This window comes from Molossus molossus, unplaced genomic scaffold, assembly GCF_014108415.1.
Source record: "Molossus molossus isolate mMolMol1 unplaced genomic scaffold, mMolMol1.p scaffold_m16_p_17, whole genome shotgun sequence".
NCBI lineage: Eukaryota > Metazoa > Chordata > Mammalia > Chiroptera > Molossidae > Molossus > Molossus molossus.
Window position 1 is genome coordinate 29476419 of NW_023425352.1, and position 15341 is coordinate 29491759.

Here is a 15341-nt window from a genome sequence, read left to right on the forward strand (position 1 = left end):
ATAGAACAGATATTCTTTATTTTTTCCTTTATTGATTTTAGAGGGAGAGGAAGGGAGAGGAAGAGAGAGAGAAACTTTGATGAGAGAGAACATTGAGTGGCTGCCTCTTGCATGCCCTGCACTGGGGATCTGGCCCACAAGCTGGGCATGTGCCCTGACCGGGAATCGAACCAGCGACCTCTTGGTGCACGGGTCAATGCTCAACCACTGAGCCACACCAGCCAAGCCAGATATTATCATTTTTTATGGCATAAATTCCTACTGCGGGGAGAGGTTCTGACTATGCATCAGAATTACTCAAGGTCTTGTTGAAAATGCAGATTCTGGGGCCCCATCCCAGAGAGACCAGGCAGTAAGTATGAACAGAAGCCCAGCATCTGTCTTTAACAGCCTGCCCACCCTGCCCTGTTAAATCAATGATTCTGATGCGCTCGTCTAGGTCCCCATGTTTGGGTGCTTTTTTTCCCTTCTGTTTCCACTTTTCCACCTGGTCACTCTACCTTATGAGTTTTCCCACTTGGCCTTTTACTACCTGGAAGACCATAGTGTTATCTCAAAACTTGGGACATATTTCTGTCTATTCTTTCCCCTTAGTCTTTAATAAATGATTACTATCAAAACGGAGAAAGCTCGCCTTGGCCCAGTGGCTCAGTTGGTTGGAGTGTCATCCCATACACCAAAAGGTTGCGGGTTCGATCCCCAGTCAACAGATTGTGTAGCTGTTTCACATCAATGTTTCTCTCTCTTCTCTCTCTAAAAATTAATAAAAGCGTATCCTCGGGTGAGGATTTAAAGGTCTACTCTTGAGAGAGCTTGTTCATCTTAATGAACATCTGCAATTCTAAACAAGTTCTCTGCAGTGACAAAACAGTGTTCCCTCCGTCTAATAAATGATTCATTTTCATCGTTTTTGTGATTTTTATTTATTTATTTATTTTAATCCTCACCTAAGGATATTTTTTATTTATCTTCAGATAGAGTGGGAGGGAGGGAGAGAGAGAGAAACATTAACATGAGAGGGACACATCAACTGGTCGCCTCCCGCACAACCCTGACCAAGGCAGGGGACGAAATTCAACTGAGGTACGTACCCTTGACCGGAATCAAACCCACGACTCTTTGGTCTGAGGGCCAACACTCTAACTGTTGAGCCAAACCAGTCAGGGCTGTTTTTGTGATTTTTAGAAAAATACATAGCTAGATTATATCCACAACTTTTCTACAAGCTTATATACCCCTTAAATAAAATTGGTAAAGGCAAGATTGACTACCTCCCGTGGAATGTTAGTAGTATTGATACGTGCACGTCGAAGTGAATTTGAGATCAAATTCAAAGCCACTTCCTGCATAAAGCTGTCCCTGATCCAATCCCTCGTGTCCCCCACGCCCTGCCCACTCTGGAATATGACATCTCCCTCTGCGATGGCAGTTGGATTCTGTCTTACATCCCATTTCATGCCTCCTCCATACAAAGCTTGGCTCTCTGAAAGGTGCAGACCATGCGCTGCAGGGAGCACCCATGAACGAGAAAGAAAATCAGTGGCTGCGAAGCCCTTTTCTTCTTTGCCTCCCCTTTCGTATCCCCTATGAGCTGCTGCTTCTCCTCCCGCAGACACACAGAGATTCCGTGACGTTCCATGGCTCTTCTGTCCTATATCCCAGCTACTTCCAACTCGGTTGCTCCAAAACTGTTGCTGTATAGCAATTTCTATCAACTGACTTTTATGAGTCATACACTGTCAGCCTCCGTAACTCAAGCCAGCCTCCTTCCAAGCATGTCCCGTGGGTTAGGGTTTTGGTCCAGAGCTTGCGCTGCCCTAGAGAGAGGCTCACCTACCTCATCCTGCAGGAGCGTCTTGCTGCACTCCAGGTGGTGCCTCTCCAAAATAGAGTTTCCGTGAAGCTTTGCCAGTGGGGACGTGGATCTAGAAGGAAAAGGATGTGTTGTGATTTCAGCCGTCTAAAGAGTTTGCATACGTCCATACAACATAGACTCTTCACTATCTGAGGATTTTTTCATTTCCTCTCTCCCTACCCCCTTATGTCGGCGAAATGGTCAATAGTTACATTTTTTAGAAAGATTTTTTAGATTTAGGAGATGGGAATATGCTCTTTAAAACAAGTTCTTCAAAAAAAACCTACTTTGTTGAATGCATAAAATGACTGAATTGTTTAAACTCAGAAATTTGGTTTGTCCCCTGCATCTATAATCTTTGTTCCCAGGAGTTGACGGTGGTCGAATATGACTTACGGAGCATGCAGCCAACCTGTGGAAGCCTGTAGATCATTTGTAGAGAAAGTGTTCATTAAGAATCAAGTATTCTTACAAATAAAGAATAGAAAATATGGTCAATAATATTGTAATGACTATGTATGGGGTCAGGTGGGTACTAGACTTAGAGTGATCTCTTAGAGTTACATAAATGTCTAACCACTATGTGGTACACCTGAAACTAATATCATATGTCAACAGGGAATGAAAAAAATTTTTAATCTTTTTAAACAGAAAGGAAAAAAACATTTCTAGGAACCAGAGTGAAAATCGCTATTAAGTAACATTTCTTTCCTCCTCCAAGACAGATAAATGTAAACTTAAATTTCCTGTTTGTTAATGTTTGGATCGTAGCTTTATGTGAGTAGGGACTTCAATCTTTGGTACCCTGTCTTCAGTTATTCCTGTTGAAGGAAGGGGAAGTGACATCAAAAACAAAAAGGCAGCCCAGCCGGTGTGGCTCAGTGGATTGAACATCATCCCAAGGACTGAGAGGTCCTGGTTCAATTCCCCGTCAGGGCACATGCCCAGGTTGCAGGCTCGATCCCCAGTGGGGGCGTGCAGGAGGCAGCCAATCGATGTTTCTCTCTCACATTGATGTTTCTCTCTCTCCTTCCCTTCCTCTCTCTAATATCAATAAAAATGTTTAAAAAAAGAAAAGATGAAGAGAGGCTGACGTCAAAGGTCTAACTTGATAATGTGGAAACGTTGTAATAGAAATATGGAATAAATAGTTTAAAGAAAGGAAGAACTCAGTAGTATGGGTGGCAGCCTTAGTAGAGACGTTTCATTGTATTTCAGAAAGAACAGAACTTTAGGGAGGGGAGGAGTCATTCACAAGTCTGAAAGCATATTGTTCAACGTTTTAGCTTGTGTGCATGATATCAAGTCCTAACTGGCAAACCAAATACTCCAGTTAGGGATCAGAATTTTATCTCATTCAAATGCCTATTTTGTGTCAGCTCTGAAGATTTCACAAAAATGAATAAAGCTCAATTCCAGAAGAAAAGAGTGGTATTCTTAATTCCTGTGGGTTTAAAAACCAGTCATAAAAGGTTACAGGGGAGCTAGATATTCACCCAGTCTCAAAAAAAATCTCACAGATTATTTACTAATACAAAGGAGAAAATGTACCTTTGCATAAAGAGATCAGCTAGACATTATTCATAAACAGTTTTTGCTTAACCTCATAGATAAGGGACACACTGATATCATAGGTCTCTTGACGCAAGGCACAGAGAAGTACACAATGTCTATGCAGAATTCCTACCCATAACGTTTCCCCTGAATCTAGTAACCTGGGAACAATCAGACAAAGCTGAATTGAGGCGTATTCTGCAAACCAACTGGCCTAGACTCTTCAAAAACATCAGCATCCTGAAAAACACAACAAGGTTGAGGAATGATTCCAGATTAAAGGAGATTGAAGACACTGACAGCTAAACCTGGTCACAAGGTGATTTTCATTTACTCTGCCCTTAGACACCTTCAGACGTCACAAGTACATGCCGATGGTGCACGTGTTCACTTACTTCACCTGATACAGATTGTTGGTGCCTCTGTGGTCGATGTCGTGGCAGAAAGCAGCAGCAAGCATGGCAAAGGCTTCAAGATCTGTATAGTATTTCTTTAGCCCTCCTGTCTATAAAAAAAGAAAAAATATATATATATACATACACACATACATATATGTACGTGTGTGTATATATAAATATGTACATATTTTTATATAAATTGATTAATATACCTCTCTCTATATATACTTGGATTAATATACCTCTCTCTATATATACTTGGATTAATATACCTCTCTCTATATATACTTGGATTAATATACCTCTCTCTATATATACTTGGATTAATATACCTCTCTCTATATATACTTGGATTAATATACCTCTCTATATATATACTTGGATTAATATACCTCTCTATATATAAATGGATTAATATACCTCTCTATATATACTTGGATTAATATACCTCTATAGCACACGCTGTGAGGCCTGCAATGAAGGGGACCTGCTGTACTTTTAGTGCAGGTTGGTTTTATTTCTTGTTGAGTACTGTAGCTCATTCTGGGCAATTACAAAACCCAGAGGCATGGAAAGGGGTTGGAGGGATGGGTTAAAAAATAAAGGGATTAAGATGTACAAATTGCCAGTTATGAAAACAGTCATGGGATGTAAATCACAACATAGGGAATAGAGTCAATAATATTGTAATAACTGTGTATCAAGGTGATCACAAATGTCTAATCACTAGGCTGAACACCTGAAACTAATATAATATTATATGTCAACTGTAATTTTTTTAATTAAAAAGAAAAAAAGCCAGCAGGTAATAAATTTCCTGTAAGGAGGTATGTGACTGTCCTCACTTAGTAAGTTTAAGGTTTCCCTTAAGAGTGATAACCCAGCCATGTGCCCGGGGATCCCCACACTGTCTGGCATCATCTACAGGGGAGTTTGGGGCTTATGGGATCATGTCTGTGAATTCAGAATTAGTGATCTAAACGGACGGGCTGTCTCCAGTTCTCTCCAGGCTCGCCAGGGAAGTGGGCAGGTTAATCCTGATTGGCAGCGCTCTGTGCGTACCATCAGCAAAGTGAACATGGTCTGCCCCACGTTGAACCCATGCCGCCAGTTGTGGTAAGTGACAGAACGGTACCCTTTTCTCACGGTGTACATCCACCTGGTAAGGACCTGTCACCAACAGAAGATAACACCATTCAGACTTTGGAACAGAATGCTAAAGGTTAGAAGGTCTGTGACAATCTTATCAGTCGGTCTTATTTACAGAGGTTAAACTGATATATTTACAAAGTTAATAATAATTTAAAATCCAAACTGCAGTTAATCTTTTAAACCCCAGGAAACATTAGTGAAGTATGGCCACAGAATCGCCCGGTATTTTACATTAAAGACCATCTGACCTCTACGGGTACTTTGAATTTCTCCACCACATTTATTTCAAAAAATAGTCGTAGTCCACACTGAATCAGCCCGTGCTCGGTGATGGGGAAGTCGCTGAAGCGGAATTCATACAGGTCTACTGCCTTCGGGTCTGGCAAGTCCTCTTGCTGTTGAAATACCGACAAACTGGGTCAAATTGCATTCATCCTTTTTCCCTGTAGTCTCACATCCAACACTGGGTGTGAAACAAAATTACAATAAAAAGACACCATGTGCAGTTCACTGAGACTTTATGAGCCCAGCACTGGGTTATGCAGTTTGCGCGTGTTATGCTCACAACAAACCTGCACAACTACCCCCAGTTTACAGATGGCGAAACGGAGACTCAGCGCTATCAAGAAACTTTCTGAGTGGTAGGATTCAACTTCTTTTCTCCTTTTCAAGAAATACTCAGTAAACAGTAAATGATCTTTTAATTCAATTCTATCATATTTTCTTTACATGCCCAGCATGGGATCATGTCTCTTTTATTTGCTGTGGTGTCCCAGAGCCTGCAGTGCCTGTCCCATGGAGGGATTTGGCACAGGTTTGTTGAATGAATGAATGAATGAATGAATGCCCTGCAGTGTATTGGTACACTTGCAGATATCTTATTTAATTCACAGGACTATGAAAAAACAGTGAACTAGGCACATGAGTATCGACATGGCCTGGGAAATTAGAAAAGAAGCTTACCCTTAAAGAACTGAACTTATTGAAATGGTTATACAACACAGACCAGGGTACGGTGAGAGCTTAGAGTACTCACAGAGCATAGTATCAAGTGCCTAGGACTGTGAAGAAGTCGAATGCCCGAGAGCAGGAGGAGAGAATTAAAGGAGGAGAGAGTCCAGAGGGGTGTGTGTTCAGCTGATTTAGCAGGAGGAGAGGAAACACCAGGAGGCAGGAGTTAGCAAGGGCTATGTGGGTCTACCAGGTAGGTGGGGAGGAGGAATTCCGTTCAGTGGGCATTTACTGAGTCCGCTGTATATCCTTAACACTGTGCTGAGATCACTCCTCTCGTTAAGTTTAAGGTTTCCCTTAAACTTATTTATATACATTTCAACACCAAATGGCATACGGATGTTTTAGGCAAAATTATGGTTTCCAGTCATCCAGCCCCCAATCTGGGCTGGTCCCTCACAGCCTTGGCCTTCTCCCCATCCCCTGGGGCTCCTTTCTCACCAATGCTACTGTCAGACTGCACTTCAGGCAGAGACTTTTTCCTGCAAAACAATGGCTTGGGTGTTCAGTTCTTGGTTCAGATCAGTTACATCTCCCAATGGAACAAGACTCAGTTTTCTCATTTGTAAAATGAGAAGGATATTAGTAATATTTTTGTCTTTGTTGTTTTAATTAAAAAGCAATCCAACTCTATTTGCACGTGTCAAAGAAAATTTGAGGGGATTTAATTTATAGCCCATAGTAACTCTTCACAAATCTCCTTTCTCCATTCTCATAGGACCCTCCTGTGTGTGTCCTTTGCTACTCGTTCTTGTCACTTTCTCTCTCCAGTTGTCTCTTCTTGTTCATTTATTCATCTATTATGTATTCATTCAACAAACATCTGTTGGTTCCTGTCTGTGTTCTAAGAATTAGGGGTAAAGTAATGAATAAAGCACATGTTGTCACTGCCCTGAAGCATGTTCTCATGCGCAGAGACAGACAATAAGCACAGCTTTTAAAAATCAAAGAGCCCCGGCTCAGCTGATTGGAGCGTCGTCGCATACACTAAAAGGTTGTGGGTTTGACCCCCGGTTGGGACATGTACGGGAGGCAACCAATCGATGTTTCTCTCTCACATCAATGTTTGTCTCTCCATCCCCCTCTCTCTACAATACAGTGGTGGGGGTGCCCTGTGCCTCTTTGCTGGACATCGTCTCTCCTCTACAGTTCCCAGAATGTTATGTAAAGATAAAATGTGACATTGTTTTTTCATGAATTTCAGGGTCAGTCATACTTAAATGCAAACGTGCATTTTAGCAGGAAACAAAGTAAGTTCTCAGAATTATGATTCCCAGCCCCCAAGAGCAAGTTAAAGAAGAACCAGCAACATGACACTTTACTACAGAAATCACAGGTTTTGAAGAACAACCATTTGTAAGTCTGTGATAGAGAGGCTGATTAAAATAAAGGCTTTCGATTGATCTAATAAGTAGGCTCTCTGGCACCCAAGGCTGATGTTCTGCTCTGCAGGAGTCACGCAGCCGAGGTGGACTGAGTGGAGGGGACCCACTGCCAGGGCTGCCCCACCTGCTCCCGGAAGGATCCTCTGGACATCTGATAAGGTCGCATCCTGCGTCTCAGTGTGCCTGGCTGTCATGGTCTTGTCCCGCCTCCCTGCCGGGCCTCAGGGCTGCTCCTCCCCTCTGCTCACTGAGGCCCTAGCCACAGCTAGCTGTCTTTGGTCTCCCTCAGAGAGCAAGCTACCTGTGTCTCCAGGCCCTGGTCTGTACTTATATTTTCCCTTCTCATTTCCAGCCATCTCTAAGCTCCCATCCTCAGTCGATGCCCAGAGCCGTGGCTACCGTCTCCTCCGCTACCACCCTCTGTAAGTAGAACCAGGCTCTTGGCCTCCAAGGGTCCTTGGTGCTTACACTCTGTGAACTTGTCAAAACAGGGCAGTGTTGGCGTCATCGCTTATATTTTTGTCTCCCTCATAAACAGGGGCTTCTTTAACCAGATAAGAACCAGACCACACCATCTGCTGCCCTCAGGACCTGACAACGTCCTTTGTATTATAGTACATCTCAATAATTACTGAATGAGTGGAGAAAAAATTGAATAAAGGACGAGTGGGTGAGGCACTTCTCTGGTGAGTTCTCTCCAGATCGTCTGTCTGTGAGTGACCTGAAATGTCCTGGAAGCAGGACAAAGGTGGGGGGAGGGCTTTCCTCACATCATTGCCTGAGTCAGCGCACGGCTATCAGTGCTTCCCAGCACAGTGACATGCACCTGCTGTTACACCTGTGAAATAGGACTGGCCTTCCCTGAACCTAGAGTTAAAGTGTATACCTGGAGAAAGCATCATGGTGAGTGCAGATACATGAATAATTATGTAGCTGGAACATTATGCCAAGATAATTTTGAAGAATCCCTCTGAAATACTTATTTAGTTGTTTCTCAAATTCCTGTTTTACACAGCAATGATTTGGGACAAACCTAGAGCAGATGTTCTATTAAAATAGGGTGTATTGTCATAAAACTACTGGTTCTGTACCCATTTTATTGCTTCTCCGATATGAGGTCCTTTTTCTTCTAAGTAGACAAGTAGAGAATTTCTAAAGTGTCATGGATGTTAATTAAATTTTTTCCCCAATTTTTATTAATTTATTTTTGTTACAGATGTTTCTCCTTTTTTCCCCCTAGACATCCTCTTCCCCATCCCGCCCTCCACTCCACCCCAGCATTGTTGTCTACATCCACTGGTTATGCATAAATGCATATAAGTCCTTTGGTTCATCTCATCTATCCTCCCCGCCCCCCCCCCCCACCTCCTTCCTGTGAGGTTTGTCAGTGAACCATACTCCTTTCTATGTCTCTGGGTCTATTTTGTTCATCAGCCCACCTTGTTCATTATATTCCACAAATAAGTGAGATCATGTGGTATTTGTCTTTCTCTGATTGGCTTTTTTCACTTAGCATAATACTTTCCAGGTCCCTCCATGTCATCTGAAAGGATAAGAGATCGTTCTTTCTTACAGCTGCATAGTACTCCATTGTGTATGTAGCACCGCTTTTTAATCCACTCATCTATTGATGGACACTTGGACTGTTTCCAGATCTTAGTTATTGTAAATAGTGCTGCTATGAACATAAGGGTGCATATAGTCTTTCTGATTGATGTTTCAGGCTTCTTAGGGTATATTCCTAGAAATGGGATCACTGGGTCAAATGGCAGTTCAATTTTTAACTTTTTGAGGTAACACCATAGTGTTTTCCACAGTGGCTGCACCAGTCTGCATTCCCACCAGCAGTCTACTAGAGTCTTCTTTTCTCCACACCCTCGCCAACACTTGTTGTTTGATGATTTGTTGATGGCAACCATTCTGACAGGTGTGAGGTGATACCTCATTGTTGTTTTAATTTGCATCTCTCTGATGATTAGTGATGTTGAGCATTTCTTTATATGTCTCTTGGCCATTTGTATGTCCTGTTTGGAGAGGTGTCTATTCAGTTCCTCTGCCCATTTTTTAATTGGGTTCTTTGTCTTCCTTTTGTTGAGTATGAGTACTCTATATATTTTGGAAATTAACCCCTTTTCTGATATATCATTGGCAATTATGGTCTCCCATATGGTGGGTTCCGTTTCCATTTTGATGATTGTTTCTTTTGCTGTGCAGAAGCTTTTGAATTTGATGTAGTCCCATGTGTTCGTTTTTTCCTTTGTTTCTCTTGCCTTAGATGTGGTATCAGTGAAAGGGGAATGCTTTTAGTTTTCACCTATTGAGTATGATGTTGGCTGTAGGTTTTTCATATATGGCTTTTATTATGTTGAGATATGATCCCTCTATTACCACATTGCTGAGCATTTTTATCAGAAATGGGTGCTGGATTTTGTCGAATGCTTTTTCAGCATCTATTGGTTATGATCATATGGTTTTTATCTTTCATTTTGTTTATGTGGTGTATCACACTTATCGATTTGCAAATATTGTACCATCCTTGCATCCCTGGGATGAATCCCACTTGGTCATGATGAATAATTTTTTTTTATGTATGTTTCGATGATCCTTTGTATTTCTGTGGGGTCAGTTGTTACTTCTCCTCTTTCGTTTTTTATTTTGTTTATTTGGTTTCTCTCTTTTTGTTTCTTGGTGAGTCTGGCTAAAGGTCCATCCATCTTGTTTATCTTTTCTTTCTTTCTTTTTTTAAATCCTCACCCAAGGACACTTTTGCATTCATCTTCAGATAGAGCAGGAGGGAGAGAGGGAGGAAGAGAAAGAGAGAAACATCAATGTGAGAGAGAAAAAATTGAGTGGTTGCCTCCCACACAGTCCCAACCGGGGCTTGGGACAAACTGCAACCGAGGTACCTGCCCTTAGCGGGAACCAAACCTGGTTCTCTCTGGACTGTGGGCCAACACTCTAACTGCTGAGCCAAACCAGCCAGGGCTTGTTTACCTTTTCAAAGAACCAGCTTTTTGTTTCATTGATCTTTTGAGTTTGTTTGTTTGTTTTTTGGTCTCTATGTTGTTTATTTCTGCTCTGACCTTTACTATTTCTTTCCTCCTACTAGCTCTGGGTTTTTCTTTTTGTTTACTTTCTAGTTCTTTAAGTTGTAGGGTTAGAGAATCAATTAGAAATTTTTCTTATTTCTTGAAGTAGGCCTGTAGTGCTGTGAACTTCCCTCTCAGAACTGCTTTCTCTGTGTCCCATAGATTTTGTGTTGTCGTGTGTTCATTTTCATTGGTTTCCAGGAAGTTTTTAATTTTTTCTTTGATCTCATTAGTAACCCATTTGTTGTTTAATAACATGTTATTTAGTCTCCAAGTGTTTGCATGATTTTGTGTGTTTTTATTGTAATTGAGTTCTAGTTTTATGCCACTGTGATCTGAGAAGATGCTTGATATGATTTTAATCTTCTTGAATTTGTAGAGACTTGCTTTGTGTCCTAACATGTGGTCTATCTTTGAGGATGTCCCATGTGCACTTGAGAAGAATGTATATCCTGCAGCTTTGGGGTGAAATGCTCTGTAAATATCAATGAAGTCCAACTGATCTAGTTAGTCTTGTAAGGACTCTATGTCCTCATTAATTTTTTGTCTAGAAGATCTATTTAGTGATGTCAGTGGCATGTTAAAGTCACCCACTATGATCGTATTGCTATTGATCTTTTTCTTGAAGTCCTCCAGAAGTTTTTAAATATTTGGTGCTCCTGTATTTGGTACATATATGTTTACCAGTGTTATATCCTCTTGTTGGATTAATCCTTTTAATATTATGTAGTGACCTTCTCTGTCTCTTATTATGACCCTCGTTTTGAAGTCTATCTTGTCAGATATGAGTATTGCTACACCAGCTTGATTTTCATTTCCATTTGCTTGAAAAAATTTTTTCCATCCCTTTACTTTCATCCTGTATGAGTCTTTTGTTGTGAGGTGGGTCTCTTGTACACAGCATATATATATATATATAGGTCGTGTTTTCTTATCCAATCAGCTACCCTATGTCTTTTGATTAGAGCATTTAAGTCATTTACATTTAAGGTTATTATTGATAGATAGTTATTAGTTGCCATTTTGATTTTATGTCTGTGTTCCTCTCTCTCTCTCTCTCTCTCTCTCTCTCTCTCTCTCTCTCTCTCTTTCTCTCTGTCTCTCTCTTACATTTTCTTTTTACAACAGTCCCTTCAGCATTTCTTGCAGTTCTGGTTTGGTGGTGGTAAATTCCTTTAGCTTTTTTTTTTTAATCCTTGAAGCTCTTTATTTCTCCTTCAATTCTGAATGATAACCTTGCTGGATAGAGCAATCTTGAATTCAGACCCTTGCCTTTCATTACTTTGTACACTTCATTCCACTCCCTTCTGGCCTGCAGTGTTTCTATTGAGAAATCAGTTGACAGTCTAATGGGAGCTCCCATGTAGTTAACTTTCTGTCTCTCTCTTGTTTCCTTTAAGATTCTTTCTTTGTCTTTAATGTTGGCCATTTTTATTATGATGTGTCTAACTGGGGATTTTATGGGATTCATCTTGCTTGGAACTCTCTCTTTCCTGGACTTGTGTGAATTTTTCCCTCACTAGTTTAGGGAAGTTTTCTGTCATTATTTCTGCAAACAGGTTCTCTATTCCTTTCTCTGATTCTTCTCCTTCCGGTATTCCTATAATGCGAATGTTGTTACATTTTGTATTGTCCCACAGCTCCCTTAAACTCTCCTCCTGCTTTTTAAACTTCTTTTCTATTTGCTGCTCTATGTGGGTGTTTTTCTCTATCTTGTCTTCTAAGTCGCTGATTTGGTCTTCAGCTTCTTCTAATCTACTATTGAACCCTTCTAAGGTATTTTTCATAACAGCTATGTCATTCTTTATTTCCTCTTGATTTTTATGCATAGCGTCTACTTCTTTATGCATAGCTTCTACCTCTTTATGCGTAGCTTCTACCTCTTTTTTTAAGCTGAAGTAGTTCCCAGTGAACTCTTCATAATTCTTATTAAGTTGCTTGTAGTTCCCACCAAATTGTTTGAGCACCCTTAGAATCATTGCTTTGAATTCTTTATCTGACAGGTTGCTTTCTTCCATTTTTTGTAGTTCCTTTTCTAGAGATTCCCCTTTTTTCTTTCCTTTGGGTGTTGTTTCTTTGTCTCCCCATTTTAGCCATCTGGTAGCTCTAGACCCAGTGAGGGATGTCTGGATGTGTAGGCAGCTCACTATATATCAAATAAGGCTACTGTGCCTCCCAGATTGTTCTGTTGCGTGTTGCCTCTTGGCTGCTGTGGATCCTGGAGACTTGACTACTGGGGGCTGGTATTGGTGTGTACTGGTAGGTGCTGCTGCTGGATTGCATGGGCCCCTCTAAAGCTGTGTTCCCCGCTGGTCGCTGGTGCCACCTGTAGCTGTATTGCTCAGGCCCTGTTGGAGCCACACTTCCTGCCACCTCCTTGGGTGGCTGGGTCACACAGGTCTCTCTGGATCCCTGGTTCCACACCACTCTTGTGAGCGGCTGGGTTGCACAGGCCCCTATGGATCCCCAGCTCACCACTGCTCTTGTGGGCAGCCTGTGTTGCACAGGACCCATGGAGCCCCAGGTCCTGCTCCTGGTGGCTGGGGAGTGCTGCTGCCCAGTGGGGCTCAGCTTCTGCTCAGCCTTTGCTGTAGTTTTTGGGGATGGGTCTCAGCTGCTGGTCTGTGCTTCTGTTGCCTGGGGATGGATGTCTGCTCCCCAGCCTCTGTTGCTGGGGGTATATCTGGACTCTGATCAGGCTGCTACTGTGGGGGATGATGCTGGGCTCCCGGCCGTTTGCTGTTTCTGCAACTGGCACCTTAGAAGCTCCACTACTGTGCACCGGTCTGTGTTGACACAGAGTGTCCACTGGTCCGATGGTGCCTGGTGCACTGGTGGCTCAGGTTGCTGGGCCCTAGCCGCTCCCACTGCCTCCTCCCAGGGAAGACCTGGGATCTTCCAAAATAGTGGGACCTCCCTGCAGTTCAGGGAGAAGCGCCCTGAAGGGCCGCTTACCGTGGTAGCCAGCTGCTCCGTCCACAGCACAGGAACCTTCTGCTCCATGTCTCTGCACTGCTCGGGTTTGGTCGTCCACCTTCACGTCCACTCACACTCTCTCACACACTCACCCTCCCTCCAGTCCTGCCCGCCACCATCTTTTTCTCCTCAAAATCTATCCTTTCTTTTTAGCTTTGAAAGTTGCCAGTGCTTTCTCATTTTTCTATTTGAAAAATGAGAAAGCATGTCCTAATATATTTTATTTAAAAGGCATTAAGGATAGAATTAAAACACTTACCAAAATTGTGACAAGTTGTTTTTCTTCACAGTCTTCAATTACATCTATATTTAACTTCTCTTTAAATTTCTAAAATATAAAAGCAATTGAGGTGTGAAATTCCTATAAAAGAGAAGATTTCTGTCTGATCCCTCTGCTCTTAAAATCAATTAAAATATATTTTAAATATGCTGTAATGGGTTTCATAACAAAGATGCATTCTGTATACAAAAAAAGACCTAATGCACCTAGTTATGAAGAGTTTTCTCCAAGAAATAATCTAACATAATTGATTTCTTTATTCCCCCAAAAGGTGACAGTAGCTCTGTGTGTGTGTGTGTGTGTGTGTGTGTGTGTGTGAGAGAGAGAGAGAGAGAGAGAGAGAGAGATTAGTTTTTTTGTAGGTAGGTGAGAAAAAAAAATGAGGACTTACTTTTTTTTTTAGTTTATAGCAATTTCCCTTTATTTTTCCTAGACCTTCTCATTTTCAACATCTCAAACTCTCAAGTCAGATTCTCTTAATTCTCAAATCACTGAGCAAAACCAAAACAAAAAACAACCAAAAACCACCCAGAAAAACTATACCTATACACACACTTTAAAAGCTGGATAAATAAAAGGTTAAAAAAATAGTGTGATGTTGTCCCTTCATCTGGTGGTGATTAGAACACTGTTAGCAAATATCTACTTGCTCTCCACCATCTGCGATATTGGTCTTGGTCATGTTTGGCCAATGAGAATTTCCGTGAATGTGATATGAGTAAAGACTTGAAATGGGATTGCACAGTGGGCTCGCTCTGTTGCACTCTGTCGTGTTCATGAGAACACCTGTCAGGAAGTAGCTGATTAAGAAAAATGAGGGAGACACACAGAACAAACCAAACTCACAGCTTGGAGCCAAACCCAACCAAGGTTAGTCAAAGCCTGGTCACCCCACAAATGCATGAGTGAGAATTAGATGTTTATTATTGGATACCACTGAGATGTTATGGTTGTTATGCAGTATTACATGGCAATAGCTGACTGATATATATATCCCTTCCTGGAAATAGTTATTTTTCTTGGTAGTACACTTGAATCTAGATATCATTGCTGAAGCTCCTACAGACCCTGATGTTATTTTTAACAAAGTGTTATTCCAACCTGGAAGTCCAGTCAGGGTCTATGTACAATGGGCCACCCAGACCCTCCCCTTCTTAGCTCAGGAATAAATCTATTCTCATTAGTCAGACCTCTGGGTAATGAGGTGACTTCCAGAAGCCCTGGTAAGATACCACCTAACGTCTATAGGACTGAATTCCCCACTTACCAAAATAGACTGGATTTCATCAGCAGTCGCTTTGATCTGGCTCATGAGCATTTCCTGAGCTATGTCCTTTCTGTTTTCTAGCTTATTCATTTTCTCATAGGTGTCAGTATTTAAAAGAGACCATCCAAGAAATTGCGTGAGAGTCTGAAATATATAAAATGTGATTCAATTCTCTAAAATTAAAAAAATATATATATTTGAAGGCAGCAATCTCCACGATTCCCTATTAATATCCCTTTTAACCTAAGAAAAAACCATACTAATAATGCCCCAGACAGAAATGACTTCTAAAGTGCACCATGAACCCTGAATACTTCATTAGAGCAGAGAAACTACAAAAATCCAATAGAATAAGCATGACCTGAAAATCAGAG

The 15341-nt window shown here is 41.5% G+C and overlaps 1 protein-coding gene across 1 annotated transcript in view; it reads right to left on the minus strand.

Annotated features, from left to right (window-relative positions):
- Window positions 1–15341, minus strand: part of PDE6C (phosphodiesterase 6C) — a 43877-nt gene that overhangs the window by 12650 nt on the left and 15886 nt on the right. Inside the window, exons 10-15 of the mRNA XM_036264997.1 lie at window positions 14968–15111; window positions 13680–13748; window positions 5208–5354; window positions 4870–4977; window positions 3805–3914; window positions 1838–1925 (exon numbers count right to left, since the gene is read on the minus strand). Coding sequence (XP_036120890.1) covers window positions 1838–1925; window positions 3805–3914; window positions 4870–4977; window positions 5208–5354; window positions 13680–13748; window positions 14968–15111 — 666 coding nt within the window. The remainder of the gene's footprint in view (window positions 1–1837; window positions 1926–3804; window positions 3915–4869; window positions 4978–5207; window positions 5355–13679; window positions 13749–14967; window positions 15112–15341) is intronic.